This window comes from Monodelphis domestica, chromosome 6 (assembly GCF_027887165.1).
Source record: "Monodelphis domestica isolate mMonDom1 chromosome 6, mMonDom1.pri, whole genome shotgun sequence".
NCBI classification, from domain to species: domain Eukaryota; kingdom Metazoa; phylum Chordata; class Mammalia; order Didelphimorphia; family Didelphidae; genus Monodelphis; species Monodelphis domestica.
The window spans coordinates 42,157,223-42,183,345 of record NC_077232.1 but is presented as its reverse complement, the minus strand read 5'-3'; the positions used below and the strand labels follow the sequence as shown (position 1 = coordinate 42,183,345).

General features: G+C 49.4%; 1 protein-coding gene across 1 annotated transcript in view; it reads right to left on the bottom strand.

Annotated features, from left to right (window-relative positions):
• Positions 1 to 26,123, bottom strand: part of ABTB2 (ankyrin repeat and BTB domain containing 2) — a 205,657-nt gene that overhangs the window by 28,020 nt on the left and 151,514 nt on the right. The window contains exons 2-3 of the mRNA XM_001368730.4: positions 25,818 to 25,964; positions 18,806 to 19,019 (exon numbers count right to left, since the gene is read on the bottom strand). Of these exons, the coding sequence (XP_001368767.2) occupies positions 18,806 to 19,019; positions 25,818 to 25,964 (361 nt within the window). The remainder of the gene's footprint in view (positions 1 to 18,805; positions 19,020 to 25,817; positions 25,965 to 26,123) is intronic.

The window sequence follows — 26,123 nt, the reverse complement described above, 5'->3', positions numbered from 1 at the left end:
GCTGTCTCTGGATGCTGGAGTGATAGCAATCGTATCGACATGGGCGTTGACAGCACCAGCATTGGTCGGAGGGAATGAAGTCCAGGAGGGTCGTTAGGGCTGGAGAAATTTGAATGCTTCCAGCAATTTGATGCTCCAGAATTTTATTCAGAAAGGTTTGATGTTCGAGAAAAATCTGACAGCAGTGAGAAGAGGGCCAGGACTCTGACCCTAGATGTCAGGGGTCCTGCTCCACGGAAGGACAACCTTCTTACTTGAGGAAAGAGAACCCTCAGATCATCTACGAGGTAGAGTGGTTTACTGGAAAGGGGAGAAACGTGGGAGTCAGAAGGCTTCAGTCTGAATTCTGCCTTTGACAATCCCATCTCTTCTCCTTCTGCCTTTGTACCCCATGACTGGATTGTCTTCCCTCCTCTTCTCTGCCTCCTAGAACCTCTAGCTTCTTTCAAGGTTCAGTTCAAGGTTTCTCTCCTTTGAGAAGTTGACCCTGATGCTTTGCCTCCCTCAACTCTCACTTCCAACTCCTGAATTTCTTCAAGACTCAGCTTTCTGCAAAAGGCCCTTTTTTCTGGTCTTATAGCATGCACTTACTAAATGCTTACTAGCTTGGAAAGAAAGAAGGTGCTGATGGGGCTCCACAGACTACTCCATTAGATGTGGTCTGAGGTGGCTTCCAACTAGAATTTTCTATGAGGGATGATTCTCTGGCCACTGCCCTCTTCAGGTCCCCCAAATTCAGTGAATACTTTTTTTTTTAAAGGATTTATCTTCCATCTTAGAAGCTATACTGTGTATTGGTTCCAAGGCAGAAGAGAGCAGTAAGGGCTTGGCAATGGGTGCTAGTGACTTGCCCAGGGTCACACAGCTAGGAAGACTCTGAGGTTGGATTTCACACCTCTAGCACTGGCTCTCCATCCACTGAGCCTCCCAGTTGCCCCTCAGTGTACACTTTTTTAGGGCCTCCGCAGAGAAAGGGAAATGAGGTGTCTTCACCCTCTCTGCTTGGACTTTTTCTCATCATCTCATGGCTAGGTTTCAGGGTCATTTGGACTATTGTTGACTAGAGATGAGAAAGAATGATGAACCTAGCATTAAACAATCTCCTCTTGCTGTCACTTAGTATCACAGATGTCAGAGAAAGAAATGCCCCAAGAAGCTTAGTGTGCCCTCATTTTTCAGAGAATGCATGAAGGTGTTGTTTGTTCAGCCATGTCCAACACTTTATGACCCCATTTGGGGTTTTCTGGGCAAATATACCAGAATGGTTTGCCATTTCCTTCTCCAGCTCATTTGATGGATGAGGAAACTGAGGCCAACATGGTTAAATGACTTGCCCAAAGTCACACAGCCAAGAAATGTTTGAGGCCAGATTTGAACTCAACAAGACAAGTCTTCCTATACAGAGTGGCAAAGCAGAACAAATGATTTCTAAGATCCCATAGTTCCAGATGGTAGGAGATCTTCAGTGGCCACAATTTGACTCCTACTTGAAAAAGAATCGTCTCTTATAACATCCCTAGTGAAAGGTTATCTAGCCACTACATGAGGACTACAAAGGAAGTACTCACTCTCTCCCAAGGCAGCCCATTCCACATTTGGATAACTCTAATTGTTAGGGTTTTTTTGGTTAACCCAAAGCCTGAATCTGTTGCTCTGCAGCTTCTACCCACTGGTCCTGGTTTTGCCTTTTGGGATCAAACAGAACAAGACTAATCCATCTCTCATGTCTCAGCCCTCTAACTACTTGAAGACAGCTCTCCCGTATTCCCTGTTTTCTCTTTTCAGGCTTACTACCCTTCAACAGATCCTCTCTGACAGATTTGATGTCCTTCCCCACAAGGCCATTCTCCATCTTGTTAACATCCTTTGTAAAACATGGCGGCCTTGACTGAACAATATTCCCAATGTGGTCTGATTGAGGTGGAGGATGGCTTGGCTCTTGCCTCCTCATCCTACTTAAGGACTTTCTCAGAAAGGCATGCCTCAGATTATACAGGGGTAGTTAGTGGGACACTCTAAATGAGTAGCCATGTCTTGTGGCACCCAGCCCTGTGTTCATGCCCCTCCGCCATGTTGGCTGACAAGCAATAGCTGCTTTCTGTATTTTTTTTCCAACTACTCGGGCCATTTGCACTGTAGACACAACCCCTCTATGAAGGGTCCAGTAAAGGCCTTCCTCAGTCCTGCTTTGTAAAAAAGCCTTTTCTTTCCTCTTTAAAAAACAGAGTGCAGTGGGGGAGGGAGAATGAAAACAAGCAAACTCAAGGCCCTCGTTTTAAGAGGGCCTCGAAGCTTGGAAAATATAAATAAACCCTGTATCACTCAGCACACTTATGATTTATTGTGATTCCAGTCTTATAAGCAGTGTCTTAACAACGGGGAACAGGAAATGACTCCAATTTCCAGGCTCAAAGCAGGCCCTGTTCCTACACGGGGAATGGGCAGGGGGCCTCCACGAAACGGGTCCAAGTTGGCGGCCTGGATGCCCGCCTACAACCAGCCGTTGGGAGAGGAAGCCAGCAAGATTTGGGGGGTTTGGCCGGTGCTTTGGGCTGGAAAGTCAAGTCTGGCATGGGGGCAGCTCTGCCCATCATGTACCCATGACTGGAGGAGGTGTAGTCTTTACAGTAGTCCCGTCCCTTTCTTATGGCCCATCCAGGCTGTGCTAGGGCCTTGGGAGGCTAGATTAGGGCTACTTAATTGAACTATTTGGCCATAAGCCCAACATGGTTTCAGATCGAGGGCGGGCCTTGAGCCTATAGCTGGGAGAATTGAGAGAGGGCATCAATGACTGGCAATAGGCTTGTTTCCTAATGAGCGATTTCACCATCATCTCTTCCCCCTTGTCTCCATCGCAAGGCTCAGAACCTCAAGAAAGGAATCTCAAGGGGATAGGCCAAAGGAAAACAATAGTTTGTTTAGGAAGGTGTGGCCAGAAAGATGTTCCTTCTCAACCCCCCCCAATTATCTCTCTCACTGACACACCCTCAGATGGTAGCAGCCTAAACACTGGGCTCGTCTGCTTTTTTGCACCATTCAAAATGGCCCCGTACCCATCGATTTTGCCAAGCAACACATATGCCCACCACTCTTTTCTCATCATGAGGAGGTGAATTGGATACTTTCCTGCTGGTTTGGGATAAGGAGCTCCCAGCTAGAGTTGGAAGGGAGCTTAAGAGATTCTCTAGCCCAGTTCCCACCTCCTTTTCCCTCAATTTAAGATGAAGAAACTTGGACTCTGAGAAGTTTGATGATTTGCTCATAGACATCTGCGTAGAATGGATTAGAGGAGAAATTTGAACTCAGGTCTCGAGACTTCAAAGTCAGGCTCCCTTGCACTGCACCACATGACCTCAAGGCTTATTCTCTTACCCATTTTTTGCTGTTGTTGTTCAAAAGGTCCAGTCTCTGAGATGGAAATTGGAGTTCAAATCCCTTAGCAGGAAAGAAAGCTTTCCAGAATGATCCAGGCAGATTCCTTAGGGCCAGCTAAAGATGCCTCACCCACTAGAAGGTTCCCTTGCTCCCTACTGGAATCATAATGGCTAAAAATGGGGCTAAAACTTTGTTTAGAACACTAGAACACTAGTGTTTGAAAATCAGACTTTCTTCCAATCCAACTGAAGCAATTATAGTCCAATTCACATCTTGGGTTAATTATTGGGAAAAAATGCAGGGTAAACCAGAATGATTTCCTCCAGTTCAGAGCTCGACGCCATTAGCCTCCTTTTATTTCCCACCCTGCAACTCCTGGTGCATATCTCATCACTCAATCACTGTGCAAATGGAGCTGCTACCCCAGAGATGCCGGGATGGGGGTGATTTCTGGGTAAAGTATGTTTCAGGGCTTAGGAATGGCTTTGGGATCTCTGGAGAGGAAGCGTGCTTCTCTGAGTATATTCTTATTCACCAGCCCTCCCCCTCCATTTGGTATCCATTAGCACAAACTCTAAATAAAGCTCTGGTCTCCAAAGCTTCCAGCTGGAGAGCTTATTTGCACTGGGATAGGTCTGGAATGACAACAAATTCCCAATTATCCATAAGTGGATTATCTGTGACAGCCCCTAGCTTTCTCCCACCACCAGGAGTCCGGCTATCCCTGCCATGACAGTAGAAGCAGGACCCCAACTTTATAGCTGGGCATGACTTTGGAATGTAGCTAGAAATGATTTCTGGATGTGCTCGAGGAGGAGAGGGGGCTGTGTAGCCTTTGGGAAATTGAGGAAGTCCTTGAGTGGCCTCAAACTGTCCCCTGAAAGGAGAGCCCGATCTTTTTAATATCAGCATCCTCCTGGGGGTGCCACTGACCCGGGAGTCCCCCAATACTCTCGCCTTTGAAATAGCAAAACTGCGGGTTGCTCAGAGGGCAGTGGAGAGGCTCTGTGTGGGGTGGGTTTCAAGAGGAATGAAGGAAGGCCCCCAGGGCTGACTGATGGGAAAATAAAACTCACGCGGGCTTAGGAGGCTTGTATGAGAGAGGTGTACAGGACAGGCAGGTATATACTGAGCTCTGTGCATCCTTGGAGGGAACGTCTTAGTATCTGAATTATTCACGACTCCCCGGATTTGAACCGTGCTTCAGCCCTCTCTACCGAGTCCAATAAAGTGAGAGGGGACTTCCAGATGGGGACATATTTATTCTTCTTGTAGTTTGGAGATAAAGCATGGGGCAGAGTGGGAATTCACCGATAAAGGTATTCCTAGCATGAAGACTATTTTCATAATAGTAAGACTAATAATCTTGGAGAAAACTGCCTGGGTCCCTCGGAGGTTGAGCGACTTGCCCAGGGAGACAGGCACAACTGAAACTCTTCCCACTTGACTTCCAGACAGGCCCTCTATTCAATGTGGTGAGGACATGATCATGAGCTTAGAGCTGAAAGGGCTCTCTTAGGTCCTCTCGTCCCAGCCCCTCATTTTCCTAGAAGAGGAACTGACACCCAGAAGAGGTGAACGGACTTGTCTAAAGTCACATAGCTAGTCAATGGGGAAGCAGGATTGGAATCCATATCCTTTTAACTCCAAATCCAGCATTTGTTCAAATGGTACCACCCCACTGGTACAATCGTACCCCCAAGCACCCCCAAGCACCCCCAAGACAAAAGAAGGGCAGGAGGGCCTCCAGGTCCAAGGTGGATCTTTTGGGGGAGGATTCTGCAGAAGGATTTAGGCAGAAGGTATGAATGGACGCAAAGTTCAGGGAACAAAATCAGGAGAATCCCCACAATGACCACAGTAACCTCAAGGAAAACAATCCTGAAAGGCTTTGAAATACTGATCAATGCAGTGACCAAGCATGAATGGATGAAAAAGCAAATGTCAGCTACTTACTCTGTGCCAAGAAGCGTGCTAAGTGCTGGGGACCTAAACATCAACTAATGTTCCTACCCTCAAGAAGCCTCCTCCCTTTCCTTGTCTGGCTACGTTTTCAGAGGGTCATACAATCTAGAGCTGGAAAGATGGTCTCATCACTTACCCATGGTTGGGGGCAGCTGGGTAGCTCAGTGGATTGAGAACCAGGCTTAGAGATGGGAGTCCTGGGTTCAAATCTGGCCTCAGATACTTCCCAGCTGGGTGACCATGGGCAACTCACCTAACGCCCATTGCTTAGCCCTTACCACTCTTCTGCCTTGGATTCCAAGACAGAAGGTAAGGATTTTTATAAAAAAAACAAGAACCCATGGTCTAGGGAGGATAAGGTTCTTCATCAGGGTCACACACACATCAGAGTCAGAATTTGAACTCTGCAGAGAAGAGAGGGGGTCCAGGGAAGAGTGAAGGCACAGCAATGGGGAGGGGGGGCTCTCATGAAGGAAATTGGCAGTAGATTACAGGAGTATGGGTAATACTAATTAAATTGTGGTTCTGGAACTCAAAAGTGTGTGTGTGTGTGTGTGTGTGTGTGTGTGTGTGTGTGTGTGTGTGTGTGTGTGTGTGTGTTGGGGCAGAGATGGAGGTCTGGACAGCAAGGAGTCTAACAGTATTGGTGGCAAGCCAACTTGAGAAAATGCTTCTCCACCATTTCCCCCCCTTAAACCCTTAACTTCCATCTTTGAGTACCCATTTTGCTGCATTGTATTGTATTAGGAGCTGTCCTCTCTCAGGGCAAGTAGTTTTTTATTTTTATTTTTTTAAACTTTCCCCTTCCTTACAATGAAGACTGTGATATTATTGGTTCCAAGGAGGAAGAGTGGTAAGGAGTAGGCAATGGGGGTTGAGTGACTGGCCCAAGGTCACACAGCTAGAAGGCATCTCAAGCCACATTTGAACCCAGAACCTCCCATCTCTAGGTCTGGGTCTCTATCCCTTGAGCTGTCTAGCTGCCCCTTCTTCCCCACCTTTAAACATGAAGGTGGTGATTTCCAAGCGTGGAAGGAGGCATACAATTCTGGACCCAGTCAGGGGACAAATGTTCCTTTTGATCTTATTTGTTATGAGGGATGGTTGTGGGGGAGAGGGATTGCTACTGGAAGTGAGAATTACCTATTAAAAAAAAACTCAAGAAGAGGGAATTGATGAAACATCCAAAGCAAAAGGAAGGTCCATACAAGAAGGGCACAGGATGGGGGACGATTGGTGAGAGATCTCTGTCAGGGAAGGCCGTGGCCATCCCGATGAGGTTAGGAACCTGCCAAAAATAGAAGTCCTTGACTCAGAATGTTTTAAGAAGGGTTCCAAAGCCCAAATAAACCATTTACTAGAACCCCGGAGGGATTGGAGGCTCTGGTTACTGGAGGCTGGCATGTCTGCCCTCGTGTCTCTGCAGACCATTCCTGTAAGATGGAAAATGATTTCCAGTGTGTGGTTCCAGTCAAAGAGAACTCCTTCCCTCAGTTCTTTTCCAGTTAGAAAAGCTTCCCTGGGAAAGCCCAACAGTTGGTGACTTTTCAGGGGCTCATCATTTTCAGTAAACCAGGGGGACGGCTTGAGACGGGAACATCTAGATGACGCCTAAGATCTGGGCAAGTCTGAAATGTGGCAGCGCCACCTCTGAAGGATGGGGAGGGGGCATCATGGACCCACAAGCACCAGCACCCACAGCCAAGCAGGGCCTTTCCCACTGGCAATTGGGAAAGACTCTGAGGCATCTTGTGGGTGAGATAACACAAATTCCAGTCAAGCCCATGGGCAAGATGCCACTCTCTCTACTCCTTTCTCACAGAGCTGGGAGGATTGGCGAGCCAGCAGCGAGCCAGACCCTTGCTTGGTTTCGTTTCGCAGGACTGATAAATTGAAGGCTGTCAGCCTTGCAGAGCAGGTAGCCCAGTGGGCCAGGCTACTATCTGGGCTTAACATGGGCACTCTTGCCTATGTGATCAGAATGGAAAGGCACAGAACTGGCATCTCTCCCTCCCTCACCTGTTCCCTCTCTCACTGGGGCGAAACTTCTTTCCCAGCCCAGTGATTGCATGTGGCCAGCCTTGTGCAGTCCCATTGAGGTTACCCACTTGTGTTAATGCTGTGGTGTAGCTGGTAACAAACCCCAGGCCCCACTCCTGAGGCATGAAAGCCAGACAGGTGGAGGCCTCCCCACCTTCCAGCTGTGGCCAACCCTCCCAGCTGTGGCCAACACCACCCAGACTTCTTTGCTTTTGACAGGTGGGCTTAGGAGGCGAATACAGCCACTTTTAGGGACTTGCTAGCCAAATGGCCCTGGGTGAGTCACTCACTTGCCTCAGGTTCCTTTCTATAAGAAAAAAGAGAGTTGAATTCAATGGTCTTCCAAGGTCCCTTCCAGGTCTAATTCTATGATCCAATGAGGCTAGAAGTCTTTAAGATCAACTTCTACTCATCATATAAACTCTTCCAACGTTGCCAGAAAGTAGTCATGAGAGTTAGGAGATGGATCCCCCCCCCCCCAAAGAGAGGACATAGGGCAAATCTTGGGGTCACCAATGGATCAGAGCCTGAGAGCTAGAATGGACTCAGTCTAGCCACCTCGAGCATCATCGTGGAGGATGTTTCTTTAGCACATTCTGGTCTGTTGAGCATTTCCTATCCTGCGCCTCATTTGGTCCTCACAAAGACCCTGCCACATTGGGGCTCTGCTTATCTCCATTTTCTAGATGAAGAGAAAGAAGGTCAGAGGGGAAGCCCTACCTCCTAGGGATAGCCTCTGTGGCAGGATTTGAACCCTGGCAGTCCTGATTCCAAGGTCTCCACTTTTCCACTCCAGGTGGGTTCTTCTTAGTGGTTCCTCTGGTACAAGACAAAGCTTTTTCCTGCCTTTTCTGAAAGGAACCTTTAATCCTGTGAACTTGAATTCAAGGCTGAATCCCTGAGAAGGAAGAGGCTCCACCAGAATGGGTTACGTCCCAGCTCCATTCACGCTCGATCGCCAGCACTCAGAGCCACGTCTACACCTTGGCCCATCTCCATGCACCAGAGGACCAGACACCCAAGAGCACAAGGGAAAGAAACATCCAGGGCCAGGGGCCGCCCTCAGCTGGAGGAAGGGAGGAAAGTTTCCCTCCTGCCTTGGCCCCCAGTCCCATCAGGTGTTTTTCTCCTGAAGATCCATAAACATGAAGGAGATCTGAACTGGGGCAAGACCGACGTGGCTTATAATTCAGGGGGGATTTGTCTAGCAGGAGGAGATGAATCTTGAATATCTATCTGACAAAGCATATCAAAGCATTTGGTCCTTTTAACTACCATGGGAGGAAGGATATGGTATAGATAATACTATAATCTCCATTTTACAGATAAAAGAGGCAAAAAAAGGCAAGAAACCAGTCCAATTTGGCACTGAAGCGCACAGGGAAGTCCCTTTCCTGTCCTCCAGGCCCCCCCCATTTCTGAAACCCTGAAGCTTGGTCCTCCTGAGCCTCCTTCTTTAAAAAAAGTGATGAAGAAGAAGAGGATGATAGTTGTCAGTTCCTGGTACAGTTGGAATTTCCTGCCGCCGGAGGGTCCCTTTAGAGCTGAGGCCCAGCCAGAGACAAAGGGCATTGTCGCGGCCACCGAAACAAAAACCCCACCAAAGCCCCAGGGCCCGGCGGTTGCCAACCCTCTCTATGTCTCCCGGGCTGTCTCCAACAATGAGACAGGAAGCTGGACCCACCTCGCGGCCCCCAGCGCAGCAGTCCGCGGCCGGGACGGAATCCTGTCCTTTCTCTAGGACTGTCAACATTTGGCACCAATCGTTTCCTCCGTCTAGCCCAAATCCCTTCATTCTCTCTCCCCGAGGAACTTGGCAATGGCGTCCCCTTTGACTGGCCCTCGTGGAGCTGCGGGGGATTCACAGATGGAGAAATGGGCCTTGGATGGGCGAGTGGTCCAGCAGGGCCCAGAGAGGGCGAGCGAGACCTCTTGTGGACCAACCAGTCCATGGTGGAAGCAGTCACGAAGCACCGACAAGGGGCCGGGCGCTGTGCTGGGCCAAGGATGGGCAGACTGCTCCCTCTCTTAGCAGAAGAGTGGAAAGGGCCAGGCAATGGGGGACTGGCCCAGGGTGGCACAGTGAGGAAATATTTAATTTGAACCCAGGACCTCCTGTCTCTAGGCCTGACTATCCAGTTACCCAGCTGCCCCTTTAATTATAAACTTTGCGAGTTGTCTGAAAGTCAATCAGTCAATCAACATTTATTAAGTGCTTATTATATACCTGGCATCGGGCTATGTGCTGGGTATATAAACACAAAGGCAAAAAGATTGTCCCTGCCTCAAGGAACTCCCAATCTAATGGGGGAGACAACCTGAAAGAACGATGTACAAACAAGACACAAACAGAATGAACTGGAGATAATCAAGAGACAACTGGTCGCTTAGCTTGTTTGCTTCAATTTTCTCATCTGCAAAATAGGTAGAACATACCTTCTCCCTGGGTTGTCAAGAGGATCAAATGAGATAATACATATACAGTGCTTTGCAAACCTTAAAGCATGATATAAATGATAGCTAATATTATTATCTCGTTTGTTTAATATCTGGGCAAAGAATTCCCAAATAAATAATTTGAGATACACAGGTCCATGGGAGTGAATGTTCTCTCTCTCTCTCTCTCTCTCTCTCTCTCTCTCTCTCTCTCTCTCTCTCTCTCTCTCTCTCTCTCTCTCTCTCTCTCTCTCTCTCTCTCTCTCTCCCCTTTCCTCCTCTTCCTCTCTTTCTCTGTCAGTCTCTCTCCCTCCTTCTTCCCCTTCCCCATTTCCCCTCTCTCTCTCCTCTCCTTCCTTTCTTTCCTTCTTTCTCTCCCTCTCTCTTTCAGTCTCTCTCCCCCTTCTTCCTTCTCCCCATCTCTCTCCCTCTCCTTCCTCTCTTTTTTCTTCTTTACCTCTCTTTTTCAATCTCTCTTCCCCTGTCTCTACTCCTCTCCTTCCTTTCTCTCTTTCCTTCTTTCTCTCCCTCTCTTTTTAGTCTCTCTCCCCCTCTTCCCCCTTCCGTTCTCTCTCCCTCTCTGTCTCTCCTCTCCTTCCTTCCTTCCTTCCTTCCTTCCTTCCTTCCTTCCTTCCTTCCTTCCTTCCTTCCTTCCTTCCTTCCTTCCTTCCTTCCTTCCTTCCTTCCTTCCCTTCTTTATTCTCTCCCTCTCCCTCTTTTTTGGTCTCTTTCTCCCCCACTCCTTCCCCTCCACCTGTCTCTCTCCTTCTCTGTCTTCTCCCTCTCCCTTTCTCTTTGTGTCTCTCTGTCTCTGTCTGCCTCTCATACACATACAGGCCATCAGGCTTGAAAAGCATTCTGGGATCCAGGCAGAGAGCAGGAGGGAATTAATTGGGTTTTAAGAACCACCTGCATTTGATATATTAAATACCACATTAAGTGTTCGGGTTCGTATAATTTTCCATCCAAGAACCACAAGGAATTCTGCAAACCTGTAGAAAGCACAACCAGGCTTAGTGTGAGAAGCTTGATGGGCCTTTCAAGCTCTGAGAGTCTCCACTTTCTTCATCTCTAAAATAAGGGACCACTAATGCCTCTTTAAGCTCCAACATTCTCTACATCAAGGGCAGCATGGCATCCCTGAACTCAGAGCCAAAAGATGTCTTTTCAAGGCTTAATTCTGCTGCTCCCTAGTTAAGTGGCACTGGGTAAGTTGCTCAAACTCTGTGAGAATGAAAGGATGGACTCCCAATTGTTAAGAGCCCTTCTGGCTTTACAAGTCTCGGAGTCTTCAGTTAGATGGATGATCTTGGGCAAACTGGCTCCTCTCTATGGGTCTCTGTTGCATTAAATGGAGAGGAGAGAGACTGACCAGATGATAATTAATATTCTATTTTTTATTTTGATCAAGATAATTTGCTGTTGCTGTTCAGTTGGATCTTATTCTTCATGACCCCATTTTGGGGTTTTCTTGGCAGAGATATTGGAGTGGCTTGCCATTTCCTTCTCCAGCTTATCCGACAAATGAGGAAACTGAGGCAAACAGGATTTTCCTGTCAGAGACACAGAGTGGTTTGCCACTTCCTTCTCCAGCTCATCTAACAGATGAGGAAACTGAGGCAAACAGGGTTTTCTTGTCAGAGACACAGAGTGGTTTGCCACTTCCTTCTCCAGCTCATCTAACAGATGAGGAAACTGAGGCAAACAGGGTTTTCTTGTCAGAGACACAGAGTGGTTTGCCATTTCCTTCTCCAGCTCATTGTACAACTGAGAAAACTGTGGCAAATAGGGTTTTCTTGTCAAAGACACAGAGTGCTTTGTCATGTCCAGCTCATTTTACAGGTGAGGAAACTGAGGCAGACAGTTTTCTTGTCAAAGACACAGAGTGCTTTGCCATGTCCAGCTCATTTTACAGGTGAGGAAACTGAGTCAGACAGTTTTCTTGTCAAAGACACAGAGTGCTTTGCCATGTCCAGCTCATTTTACAGGTGAGGAAACTGAGGCAGACAGTTTTCTTGTCAAAGACACAGAGTGCTTTGCCATTTCCTTCTCCAGCTCATTTTACAGATGAGGAAACTAGGGCAAACAGGATTCAGTGACTTGCCCAAGGCCACCCATCTAGGAAGTATCTGAGGCTGGATTTGAACTCATAATGAGTCTTTCTGATTCCAAGCCCAGCACTCTATGCACTGAGCCACCTAGCTTCCCAGACCAAGATGGCAGGTTTCTAGAAATCACATTTATCCCTTCCAAGGGCAAACAGCTATGCCAGAGGTTCAAAGATAAGCCAAGTAAGGACCTCGGGAATCTCGGGTCTTCCAAAAAGAGATGGCCAGCCCTCCTCTCCTCTCCCTCCCTCACCAAGCTAGTTGTCTCTGCGGTCAGAACGAAGGCCATTTCCAAAGTTTATGGGTTTGCCAGGCTGGGGAATCTATTGAAACGCCACACTTAATTCACTCAAATGCCATTCCCGTTTCTCGCGCTTCCATTTTTGAGTAAGCAGATGGAGATTTAATGCATGGAATGGGGGGGTGGGGGGGGGGACCAAGAGGAAAAAGCTTAACGTGGCAGATCTTGAAATGGTATTTAGGGGAAACAAGTACACAGAACAAAACCCTCGCTGCTATCATCACGATCTGATAAGAAATCATTTTTGCAAGCTGAGCAAAAAAGAGAGAAAGGATCCTGCGTCTTCCCGTTTCATGCACTGCATTTTGGGGGTCCTTCTTCCTTGGGTCAACTGCTTGTCTGACAAGAGGGAGCCCCCTGAGTCCTTACAAGGTGCAGCCCAAGGTTCTGCCTTCTGGATGGGGCCTCAGTCATCTGGCTGGGTCTTTCCTGAGAAAAGGGGAACAATGCTTCCCCCCTGGCTGGGCCCAGCTAGTCTTCATTCTACTCATTGTTCAAAGTGCATCTATTTTGCATTCATTTAACTGCATACATGTAGGCCTTCTACGGAACAGTAGAGTTGAGAGCTCTTTGAACATGTCTCGTTATGGCGCTGAGATGCCCAGAGCCTGGCACGGTGCCCCTGGCATACAGGGGATCCTTAATAAATGCTTCTTTTGAAAAAATCTTTTTAAAACATTTTTTTTTACCAGTTAGTTGCATATAGTTTTCCTAAGTTATGTGATCAAACTTCCCTCCCTGCCTCCCTTCCCTCTCCTCTCCTGAGCGGAGGGTGATTCGATCTGGGTTATACGTGCATTATCAATGCTTCTCGAAATGGAACGGAATGCCTAGGAATGGGCCAGCCCAAGGGACATCTCAGCTCTGGGCCCCGGCTCGCCGAGCCTGAAGGAGGCCCCACTCCCGAGGCCCAGATCGCTAAGAACAGCCCTCCAGGGAGCCCAGAGCACCCAGCCTGAACTTGTCTGGTGGCACGGTGCCAGCCTTCCACTGTTCCCAGGAAGGCAGAGGCTCAGAGTGGGTGAGGGCAGCGGGGGATGAAGGGGTGGGCGCACCGGAACCTTGGGTCTGGGATCCTCTCCTCCTGCCCTGAGCTGGTAACTCAGGAAATTCCCCAGCAGCACCTCACTGCCTTCTCCCTCTCCCTTAAAGGGCCTGGGGGAAAGGGAGCTGGAAACAGGGGATGAGGGAGAAAGAATCTACAAACCACAGAGGCCACAGGGCTGCATTGGGGGGCTGAGATGGGGGGGACACCCCAGGCCCAATACTGAGCCAAGAGCAGTGAACAAAAAAGCAGCCTGACCTCCATTCTCAGCACAGCCAGAGCTCTGACTCATGAGGCCAGGGCCTCGAGCATTTGGGGGCCACCAGGGAGGAGGTGCAGATTGACCCCAGTTTATCAAAGCATACATCAGAGTTGGAAGGAGTCCCTGAGGTCATTTAGACCAGTCCTCTCCTCTGACAGATAAGGACCCTGAGGCTCAGAGAGGTAAAGTCCTTTAGAATCCCAGACCAAGGGTGGAAGGGACCTGAGAGGTCATCCAGGCCAACCTCTCTTGGCCTCAGTTTCCTCATCTGTAAAATGAGAGGTTGGCCAAGATGGTGACTAAGTCACTTCTCTTGGCCTCGTTTCCTCATTGGTAAGAGGGATTGGCTAAGATGACAGCCCATGACCTTAAGTCACTTTTCTTGGCCTCGGTTTTTCCATTGGTAAGAGGGATTGGTCAAGATGGCGACTTAGGATCCTCCATTACTTCTCTTGACCTTGGTTTCCCCATTGGTAAGAGAGATTGGCTAAGATGACAGCCCATGACATTAAGTCACTTCTCTTGGCCTTGATTTTTCCATTGGTAAGAGGGATGGCCAAGATGGCAGCCTATGATCCTAAGTCACTTCTTTTGGCCTTGGTTTCCCCCTTGGTAAGAGGGATTGGACAAAATGGCAGCCTATAATCCTAAGTCCTTCTCTTGGCCTCGGTTTACTTGTCTTTAAAATGAAGGGCTGACCCAGGTCTTCTCCAGCTCTAAATCAAAGATCCTATGAGACTCTCCTGCTCTAGAGGCAAGACCCCAAGGCTCTCTCTCAGGAATGAAGAAAGTCCGTGTTTGTGTGTGACCATGGAGGGCCCATCCCGAGTACAGCCTCGGAAATCACCAAGCTCTCCTGTTTTTCCTTTTCCTTCTCCATCCTCCAGAGTCAGAGGGTCCTGGCTTAGTCTTCAGCGGGGCTCCGTATCTCCTTCCTACAGAATAATTCCCTGCTCTGACTCCCCTCCTGCCTGCCTCCACACTGGGGGAGCTCCCAGGCAGCTGCCACCCCATCCCAGGGGAAGCCCACGGGGCGCAGCTCCTCGGCCAGGCTGAGGTTTCTCTGCCTGAGACTATGACAGAGGCTCTCTGGAATGACACCTGGTGAGGTCTGCGCCCGCAGGCACAGGAGGCTTGGAGATGATGAGAACCTGTTTACTCACTGTCTCCAGCTCGGGAGCTTTGCCCATCACTGATGAGAGAGAGCATGGGGGTGGGGGTGGGGTGGAGAGAGAGGGACTGGAGCTTGAGAGCCAGAAGGGACCTTGGCGGCCATCGCCCAATGGCCCAGGAGTCTGAGTGAGTCCCGGCTCTGGCCCTGGCTGCCACCCTCTCAGGGCCAGTCGCTCTCAGAGTCTTAATTTACTTATCTCTAAAATGGGAATAATAATATAGATAAATCAAGGACTTTCTTACTATGTGCAATAGAAATACAATCAAATCGGGCATGCCCTGCCTTCAAAGGGCTTATACTCTACAGGGAGCTGGAAGAAGAGGGGCTGAAGGGCAAGAGGAGATGGGGAGATCCCTGTCCTGCCACTCAAGCTGGTCTAAGGAGCTGTTCAAGCTTCCTGGGGTCTCTCTAATCCAGGCTCTGCCCCTGAACTGGTCCTCTCCCTCCTCTTACTAGTCCAATAGCAAAAAATTGTCCTCCTTTCCTTAGCAGGATGTAAACGCCTTCCAAGCTGGGTCTGTTTTGTCTGTGTTTCTATAGCAGAACACAGTAGGCACCTCATGGATGTTTATTGGATTTTATCCAGTGTCAGATAGACACTGGTTACTTTTGTGGAACTGCTCCTCTGCCCCCCTTCCCTTACTCCTTTCTGCTTTAAAAACCCTTCTTCTGCCCTAGAATCCTCACAGTGTATTGGATCCAAGGCAGAAGAGGAAATGGGGGTTAAGGGACTTGCCCAGGAAGTGTGTGAGGGCAGAGGATCTCCCCTTCTCTGGGCTTGGTTCTCTGTCCACTGAATCTCTCTCTCCTTCCTTCCTTCCTTCCTTCCTTCCTTCCTTCCTTCCTTCCTTCCTTCTCACCCTCCCTACTCCTTCCTTCTCACCCTCCCTACTCCTTCCTTCCCTGCTTCCTTCCTTCCTTCCTTCCTTCCCTGCTTCCTTCCTTCTTTCCTTCCTTCTTTCCTTCCTTCTTTCCTTCCTTCCTTCCTTCCTTCCTTCCTTCCTTCCTTCCTTCCTTCCTTCCTTCCTTCCTTCCTTCCTTCCTTCCTTCCTTCCTTCCTTCCTTCCCTCCCTCCCTCCCTCCCTCCCTCCTTCCTCTCTCTCTCTCTCTCTCTCTCTCTCTCTCTCTCTCTCTCTCTCTCTCTCTCTCTCTCTCTCTCTTCCTTCCTTTTTTTTTTTCATTCATGGATACATGGGATGTTTCCATGGGGAGGGAAGAAGGAAGAATATTTGGAAACAGACGACACATCTTCTATGGAGTGAAGGAAATTGGTACTTTGTTCCTGGAAATGGTGAGGCCACTGAGAGTACCGACTAAGGAATCGCTTTACCCATTTCTTCTCCTTGACCCAAAGTCAGCAGGTCCTGGTTTAAACTGGATCCTGTAACTCCCTCCTACTGGAAAATTCCCAGATCCACCCACCCTCGTGTCTGACTGTGGGAGCTCCCCTGCGGGTCTGACATTTACAAGATAGCATTTCAATTTTGAAAAATAGGGGCTGCTAGGGAGCAGAGCTGAAAGAGTGCCAGGCCAGGAATCAGGAGGACTCGAGTTCAAATTTGGCCATTGACATTTCCTAACACTTACCCCGATGGCCTAGCCTTGCTACTTCTGTCTGGGTACGAATGGATACGGAGCCAGAAAGGGTTTAAAACAAATAAAAATAATTGCCGAAATTGTTAAAATTCTTCCTTGGATTCATTTCTTTCATGAGCCTCCCCTAGTCTTCCTTCTGAGGTCCCTAATCAGGGATCCAATCCCTCCCTGGGAAGTCTGGCCAGAGTGAGCCTTGCAGGGAAGTCGGGGCCTGGCTGGCACCTTGCCAAGCCTGGGACTCTCCCCTGGCTTCCTACCCTCCAGCCCCCCATCTCCGCATTTCCCTCTAGGGATCATGCGCCTGTAGGGCAAGTGTGCTTTAAGGGCTCTCCAGGAGCAGCTGGCACCCAGAAAGCATTCTGTGTGGGTGATGGGAAGAGCCGGGAAGTCTCCACTTTCTCAGGCTCATGTCTCGGTAGGCAGGGCCCAGGGGGAGCTGGAATGCCCCAGGGGAGGTGGCCCCCTGGGGACCCAGGAGTCACCCACTTTCTTCTTGCCCCTATTGCAATCACCAATGGTGAATTCTCTGCCACAGGCCCAAAGCGGTGGGCATGAGCAGGCCACAGAACTGGGCTAGAACCAGATGGACCCCTGGAGCTATTGCTATTGGTCTAGAAGAAGGGGGCGAGTGGCGGCCGGAGAGGCGCCCCGCTTTCTGCAGAAGCTGCAGGGAAAGCCCTCTGCCGACCAGAGCGGCCGCACTGATGCTGAGGCTGGGGGTGGCCAGTCCCAGGAGAGAAGAGTGTCAGGGAAAGCGGAAGGGACAAAAGCGGGTCAGGCCTTGGGAGTCTTCTCCCTCTTCCCAGAGGCGACCTGCTGACACACTCTGGGGACCCGGTGTGTGATGGGGGGACGCGCTCCCCAAAACAGGAAACGGCTGACCAGAGCGTCAGGCGCAGCATCCGTGTCGATGGTTATTCAGGCTGTTATTTAGTCCAGACAGGCTCAGTGGGATGGGCTGAGGGTGACGACGGGGGCAGAGAACAAAACAGATTCCCCTAAGTGGAAAGCTTAGTGGGCTAGACGTCTGGAACCGCAGGGCTGGGTCTCCACTGGGGGTGACTCAGCCCTTCTAAAGCAAAAGGGACTTGGGAGTACAGAGGGGGTCCTCTCATGAGCACAGATGAGAAGAGGCCCTGGCTCTGTCCTCTTTCCTCCCACTGAGCCAAGGAATCAGTCCATTTTCTCTCCATGGCCAAGAAGGCTGCCTCTTGGCCATGGCTTAGGCCTTTAGGCAATATGGAGCCCAGCTGGGTTTTGGGGAATGAGCCACCTTCTAAAAAGCAATCTTCTTGACTATATTGAGAGATTTGAACCCAGGTCCTCTTGACTTCACTAAGACGCAGGTTCTTTTTAAGAACCTTAGTATCAGAAGGGTAAGGGGCAGGCAACGAAGGTTAAGTGACTTGCTTAGGGTCACACAGCTAGGAAGAATTTGAGGCCAAATTTGAAGCCAGGTCCTCGTGACTTTGGGTGCTCTATCCATTGATCCAAGAGCCAGTTCTTAATTTGGGATTCCATAGGAATTCGATTTGGGGAGTGGGGGTGCATTCTGAATGACCTCCGATGAAATGACAATTTTCTTTTCACTGGCTTCTAATGGAAATTGAGCACTTCCTCTAAATATGAGATGATCTCTATGGTCCTTCCTAACTAGAAGTCCTCTGATTTTATTTTATTAAAAATAAACAAACCCTTATCTTCTATTTTAGAATCAATACTAAGTATCTGTTCCAAGGCAGAAAAGAGAAAGGTTAGGTAATTGGGACTAATGACTTGCCTTGCCCATGATCACAGAGCTCAGAAGTGTCTGAGGCCAGATTTGAACCCAGGACCTCCCCTCTCTAGGCTAGGACACAGTCCAAATCAAAGTGGCAGCTTTGTTTTTGCTGCTAGAAGTACCTTCAACATCACTTCCCCTTCTGGGGTGGACGCTTTTCACCAGCAAGCAGGTCCTGATCACATCAATTAGAGATGAGTGGGATTGGGGTGGGATATATACCAGGGGGAAGACTTTGCTAATAGAAAGAGTTTTGGTTGTTTGAATTTTCCATGTGTCCATCGAGCTCTTAGGGCCATCCTGGTTTGGTTGGGAAATGGAAAGACCTGAGGATTGGAAGAGAGCTGGGTTCTAGTCCTGATTTTGCCATTAACCCATGAGCAATGATGGGTTGCTCTGGGTCTGTTTCTTCTTTTTCTATTAAATGAGATCATTTCCAAGTCCCTTCCAGCTTTAGCATTCTATGATTTGGGATCCTAAATGAAGCCCATTCTGGAAATTTAGCTACACATCCTGGCTGGGCCCTGCGCCATGTTGGGCTGCCAGCCCCTGCCTGGGCTCACATACACTTTGTGGTAAGGCACTGGCACCAAGCCCCAGGCCCCCTGAGGCTCTGGCCCCTTACCCAATCCCGTCCGCCAACAAGCATGTCATTGAGTGCCATGTGTAGGACCCTCCCACCCTAGGCCTCCCCCAGTGCCCATTCCTCTCCCGTTCCCCTACCGTTCATTGTTCAGGGTCATTCTTGGCGGGTCCAGGTTGGGATTCTCCATGGACTCCATCTGTGGGCAGCGCAGGAAATAGTAGAGTGTGTGGAGGGCATCGGGAGACCAGGTGATGGGCTGCTGTGGCTGGCGGGCCTGGCGGGCTGGGCTGGTGCCTGGGCACAGAGGATGGTGGCACTGCATGTGATGCATAGCTCGGGAGACCAAATCACCTGCAGGGTACAGGAGAGAGGGGATCAGGAAAAGAGGAGAAAGGGGAAACAGTCTGAGATTTCATCTCACATGCTTCATTTCTCCTTGAGGGAAAGATTCTTGGGCTGCTGTGAGAACGGGATTCCTTCTAGCCCTAATTATTATTTACCCCCAGAGCTAAGGGGCGAGGGTGAAACTGCCATCCAGACACACAACACCAATTAGGTCGGCCTTTCACTTTTGGTCTTGACTTAACAGCTGAATTAGACACTTGGCAGGGCCAGAGGTCTCCTAGGGAGCTTATGCTAATATGGTTTCTTTTTCATCATCCTTCTCCCTCCCTGCCCTGGCAGGCGTGGTTTCCCCATCTCTTTTGGCTAAGGAAATCCATTACTGCCTCTTCTCTATTTTTTTTTTTTTGCTAAGTCCAAACTGCCCACTAGTTTAGGTCTCAGGCCACCAACAGAGGACCTATCAGATCTTCATGGTGGACAGAGGCCACAGTCTCTGTATCTGGGAAATGGGTGCCTTTGGCAATTTGGCGCAATAGAAGGGTCACTAAATTTGGAGATTAGAATTTGGCTTCAAAACCTGGTTCTATAATTTATTTTATCCCTGTGACTTTGGTCAAGTAGGGTAATTTCCCTGGGTCTCAGTTTATTTTTTCCTTCCTTCCTTCCTTCCTTCCTTCCTTCCTTCCTTCCTTCCTTCCTTCCTTCCTTCCTTCCTTCCTTCCTTCCTTCCTTCCTTCCTTCCTTCCTTCCTTCCTTCCTTCCTTCCTTCCTTCCTTCCTTCCTTCCTTCCTTCCTTCCTTCCTTCCTTCCTTCCTTCCTTCCTTCCTTCCTTCCTTCCCTATCCTTACCTTGCCTTAACATCAATACTATGGGTTCTAAGGCAGAAGAGTGATAAAGGGGTTTAATGTCTTGCCTAGGGTCACACAACTAGGATGTGTCTGAGGCTAGATTTGAACTCAAGTTCTCTTGACTCCAAGCCTGCCTGGATCTCCATCCACTGAATCACCTGGCTGCCCCAGGTTTCATTTTTCTTTATCTTTAAAATGAGGCAGTAGATTAGATTGTCCTTTGAGGGCCTTCCTTTCTGACTCTAGATCTCTGAGCCTTCTTCTGTTCCTTACTGCCCAAGTGACCTTGGACAAAGTGTCTCACTTTTTCCCTCTATACAGTGAGTGGGTTGGACCGGGTGATCTCTGAATCCTGGCACATGTGCCCCCGGTAGGCTCTCAGACCCTTAGATTCCCATGACCTGTGTTGATTATCAACATCCCCCTCTCCTCAGCTCTTCCCAAGCTCAGTACAGGAAATCTCCCTTCATTGTATATGGTGTGACAATGCTGAGAAAGGATGGGACCAAAATAGCTCTGGGCACCTGCAAGCACCTCAGCTCTGGGAAGGCTGGGAGTGGGAGGTGGCAGCCCTTCTGTGATTTGGGTGGCCTTGTCTCTGACCTCTCTAGTTCAGCAGAATTTAGTAGATTCTTCAGTTTTGCTCCAGAACTACAGGCCTAAGAAGGCCTGAGATGGAGAACAGAAAAGTGATAAGAATCAGCTTCTGAACATAAGGAACATGGGAGATTCTTATCAGGGTTGGGGCTGGGGTGGGTTTAGTCCTGGATTTTGTCCCGAAATGTCATCAGATCACAGCTGTAAAACTCCAAGAGCCCTTAGAAGCCACCTAGCCCAACCCCTTTCACTTTCCAAATGAAGAAACCAAGGCAGGTGAAGAAATCAGGCCAAGTGATATGTCTTGTCCAAGGTCACACAAAGAATAAATAAGTGGCTGATCAGGATTCAAACCTAATTAAATCTTGGTTTAACTCATTCACTTTTTGTTTTTTAAACCCATACCTTCCATCTTGGAGTCAATACTGTGTATTGGTTCCAAGGCAGAAGAGTGGTAAGGGCTAGGCAATGGGGGTCAAGTGACTTGCCCAGAGTCACACAGCCAGATTTGAACCTAGGATCTTCCATCTCTAAATCTAGCTTTCTCTCCACTGAGCTACGTAGTTGCCCCCTATTTCATTCTTAAATATAACACCTCTGGAAAAGGAGGTATAATAATATTCATTGTTCTAGCACTCCTGAGGATCCTATCCAGATAAGGCAAAGTTCCTGCTTTTGAGTTTTGGTGGATGCAGGGGATGATTAACAAACATGCCTAAAAGAAAAGAACACAGCTCCCATTCCCCTCCATAACCATCTTGACCCCACCGATGCTCTAGTCTCCTTCTGGAGACTCGTTTCCTTCAATCCCAGCTGAGAGTATCAGGGGATCTCTATTCCCCAAATCCCCCACCCCATGCCCAGGGTAAGGGGAAAGGTAACCCGGCAAAGGGTGAGGGAAGGAAGCTGCCTTCCTCAGAAGCACAAACATTCGCTCGTGTTCCAGGAGAACCAAAGAAGTGTTAAAAGAAACATTTAAGGGGGGAAAGCCCCTCTCAAATGAAAGCAGGTTCCAAAGTTAATGACAAAACCACCCAGCTCTGGGCCAGGGGCTGCCCCTCATTAGCACACAGCCCATGAAGCTGGAGCAGATCATGCTCCAGGAAAATGCAAATAACCGTGGTAGGTCCAAGCCCCCGAGAGTCTTCTTTAAAGGACTCTTCTCTCCTTCTTCTCCATTCTCATTTGCTGGGAGAGTCTCCGTCTGGAAGCCAACCATGGCAGAAAGAGCACCAGGTTTGGCCCTGCCCTCCGGCCTTGCTTCCTCAGCCTCTCAGCCTTTCCCCTGTGTGGCTCTCTCAGCTGTAATAAGTTGAGACCTGCTCCCGTTTCTCCCAGCCCAAATGTCATAACTCTTGGCAAGGCCATAGGAAGGAAAAAGCCAATAGCATCAAATAAAAATGGTGTCGACATGGGATTTCAAAGGCATAACAAAAGAGAATTAAAAAAAAAAGAATTGTTATTGGAGGAGAAGTCTTTGGCAGCCTCCAGGCAGAATGGAGAGGACGGCTTTGGAAACTTCCAAGGTCTTCCTGAAACTATTTTTCTCTTTTCTGGGCCTCAGTCTCCCTGTCTGTAAAAATAAACGGGCTCCTCTAGAGAAGCCTTCTATCTTTAACAGTGCTCCAAGGGTCAGCTTCAAGGGCAGAGCCTTCACAAGCCCTACTGACACATCTGAAGGGATGGGAAGGAGCCCAGGCCTGGGTGGTCTCCATCCGTGTTCTCCCCAAACCCGGCTGTCTGCTTGGACTCCTAGATGAGAGCAGGCGTGGAAGTATTCTTCACACCGCATGCTTCTTCTCGTTGGAGCCTTTGGCTCCTCTTCCCGTTCGGCTGAAGACCAGGGCTCCGTATACCAGGTTCCCTTGGCTTCGTGGACCGACCCAAGGGGCTGATGGAACCAGATCACAACTAACATTTCTAGAGTGCCTACTATGGGCCAGACACCTTCCTAAGTGCTTTACAATTTCACAAGAACCTTGGGAGAGAGATGCTATTTTTATTCCCATTTTACAAATGAGGAAACTAAGGCAGATAGAGAGAAAAAAACTCGCATCTTCTCTCTTAAAGCCGATATGGTAGGGGGCAGCTGGGCATCTCAGTGGATGGAGAACCAGGGCTAGAGGTGGGAGGTGGTTCAAATCTAGCCTCAGACACTTCCCAGCTGTGTGACCCTGGGCAAGTCACTTAACCCCCATTGCCTAGCCCTTACCACTCTTCTGCCTTGGAACCAATATTGATTCCAAGACAGAGAGAGCCTCCATAGAGCTGGAATTCAAACCCTGGAATCTGACTCTGAACCCAGAGTTCCTTCCACTCCATCCATCCACATTTTCTCAAGGTGAAACCCAGAAAGAGACAGCAATGGATGGGGAAGAAGGGGGAGGCGGCCTCCCTCGCCCCTCTCCCCCTCTCCCCCCCAATTAACATCAAAAGCGGCACCCTCGCGGTCCTCCAGGTTCCCATCAGTCCTTTCAAACCTCTTCATGAAAGGGCACATGAAAAGAGCTGGGGGGAGGAGGCTTTGGCGCGGGCCTCGTTTATCCCGACGGCTGGCGAGGGAGAAGGTTTTTTCCTGCCTTTTTCTTCTTTTCCCCGCCCCCTCTCCATCCTGTCAAGTTTTCCCAGGTGGGGCGGGGCGAAGAACAAAGGGAAGCTTTCGGCGCTTCCGCGCTCGGCACTCGGGCCGGCGGAGACCGATACTTCTCAACCTGTCTGGCAGGCTCAGTAAGGTGCGCGTTCAGGAGCGGACGCGCGTCTCAGCCTTCACGGGCTTCCTGGGGACCCGCTGGTGGGGAAGTGCCAAGTATCGCCGGCCTCGTTCGGCCCTTTGTCTCTCGGAGGCATCGCCCCGTGCCGCCCCCTCCTCCCTCCGTGCTGGGACCCAGGCTCGGGGCAGGGAGGGAGGAGGGAATCTAGGGCACCCCAGAACCTCGTCAGGGGCCCAGGCTGGGTCAGGATGGCCCAGGAGCATCCTGGGAAGGCGTTTGCTGGGTGCCAAAGCCTGTGCCCAGGGCCAGGGCCAGAGAACACCATCAGGAGGGCTCCTCCTCGGGAGAAGCTTCCCCTCCCCTGGGAGGGCTGGGGGTGGGGGAAAGGGGAGGACTAAAGAGGGAAGGGCTGGGGAGGAGTTCCGGTAGGGGAAATGGGGCTCGCTGTGGATTTGGAAGCTGGCATCCAGGCGGCAGTGGGCATACCGTGCCTGTTGGGAACTGGGCAATGGGCTAAGGAAGCTTGGTTGGGAAGTGTAAAAATTAACATGAATCTCCAGTAATAAAAATTATATTTCCAATTCTACAGAAGGGGAAAAGTCCGCGATTCCCCTCAGCTGCAGCCGGTGCTCCCGCCTGGCTTCTGGCTGACCATTGGGCTGGCGCCAGGAGCTGCTGGCACAGCAGGCGGGCAGATGCCAGGGTTCCATGATCGAGTCCATCCACACCATTTCTTGGGAAGGCCAATGGAGGCCAGGTTATCCCTCCCTTCCCACGCCTGCCATGGGCGAGGCAGCGGCACTGAATTATGTTTGATCCAGCCCAGATCAAAGGGACCAAAGAATGCCAGTGCCTTGACCACAGCCGCATTCAGGAGGCTGGACGGTCCAGATGTATTTCTTTTCTTCTTAAAAAACCTTTACCGTCCATCTTAGCATTGATACCAAGTATTGGTTCCAAGGTAGAAGAGAGGAAAGGGCTACACAATTGATGTCAAATGACTTGCCCAGGGTCATACAGGTAGGAATTGTCTGAAGCCAGATTTGAACCCTGTACTTGTCCATCTCCAGGCCTGGCTTTCTATCTACTGAACCACTTAGCGGCCCCTTACGTGTATTTTTTTTTCTTTTAACCCTTACCTTCTGTCTTAGAATCAATACTGTGCGTTGGTTCCAAGGCAGAATTTTGGTAAGGGCTAGGCCATGGGGATTAAGTGACTTGCCCAGGGTCACACAGCTAGGAAGTATCTGAGGCCAGATTTGAACTTGGACCTCCCATCTCTAGACCTGGCTTTCAATACACTGAGCCACCCAGCTGCCCCCAATAAACATTTATTAAGCACCTACTGTGTTCCAGGCACTGTGCCAAGCACTGGAAATACAAAAAGAGGCTTCATGAGCTCATAGTCTAATAGGGGAGACAATAAGCCAACACATGCATAGAAATGAATGTGCTCAGCTGTCTGTTGAGACCTCTAGCCTTGGAAGTACCACCTAAATGTGCATGATCACTATTGCTAGTACTCCCGAGTGCCCCATGGCACTTGGTTCAGATGGGTAACACCTGGGCACTTGTGGCACCATTATTGGGTAAATATTTGTTGTTGGCAAAGGTCAAGATGAAGCAGGGCAGCTAGGTGGCTCAGTGGATAGACTCTGGCCTGGAGATGGGAAGTCCTGCGTTCAAATCTGGCCTCAGAAACTTCCTAACTGTGTGACCCTGGGCAAGTCACTGAATCCTCATTGCTTAGTCCTCATTGCTCCTCTGCCTTAGAAGATAAGGGTTTAAATCAAGAGATCAAAGTGAAGGGAAATTCTTCCTTTGGATCCCTTCATAAGAGACTCCATAACCTGCTGGGTTCTGTTCTTCCCATCCTTTATCACAGGCAGAGCTATCTCAGTGGGGAGACTGGATTTCTGCTCTAGACCTGCCAATAGCTTGTTGTATATGATCTTGAGAGACAGAGATTGAGAGACAAAGAGAGAGACAGACAGACAGAGATTGAGAGACAAAGAGACAGACAGACAGACAGAGATTGAGAGACAAGAGAGAGAGAGACAGACAGACAGAGATTGAGAGACAAAGAGAGAGACAGACAGAGACAGAGAGAGATTGAGAGCTAGAGAGAAAGAGATTGAGAAAGACAGAGAAACAGAGAGATAGAGAGAGAGAAGCACTGAAGGATTATGAAGCTCTATTATTCACAGAGAAAAGTCCAGGATCCATCACAAGCTTGGTAGACCAGCAGCCTGGCTTGATGGAGAGGGAAATGGAAGGTCCTACTCAACATTGCTTGGTTTACAGTTTCTTTTTGCCCTCAGAAGACACACCTCAGACCTCCCCAGTCCTCAGCTGCCCTAATGATATCACTGGGGTGAACTCGGTAGAGATGGGGGTGGACATTGATACACAGATATTATTAAGAGAGAGAAGGATGAACAAGAGCTCTGAGGGGTGCTCCTGGGGTTTTGTTGTCCTCCACATTCCCACTGAGTGGTGATAACTCTGTGGAAAGTATTCCTTAGGCCATGAGGAAGTAAAGGAGGAGGAAGGGAAGAGAAAACCATTTTCCAGTTTCTGCCTCAGTCTCCCACTGCTGTCCCATCCCCGCTCTAAAGTCATGCCCAAAGAAGAAATGGGAAACTCACTCAGTTCAGAGATGCTCCCAACGCAGGTGGCCAGCAAGGACTGCTCTAATGTCCGGAGCTCTAGTTGGGCGTAGGCATCGGCTCGCTCATCGTTGCCCAGGGAGCCATCGTTGTAAGGGCTGAAGTATGCAGGCAGGGAGAGCACACCTGTAGAGGAAATGAAGTGGGATGGTTTCAGCCTGGGGGGTGGAAAAGAAAAGGGGAGCCCAAAACCCAAGTTACAGCATCTCAGTGCCTGATGAGACTTCCATGGATAATGAGGGATTCAATACACCCCTTGATAAATTCTCCTTTTATGATGTACCC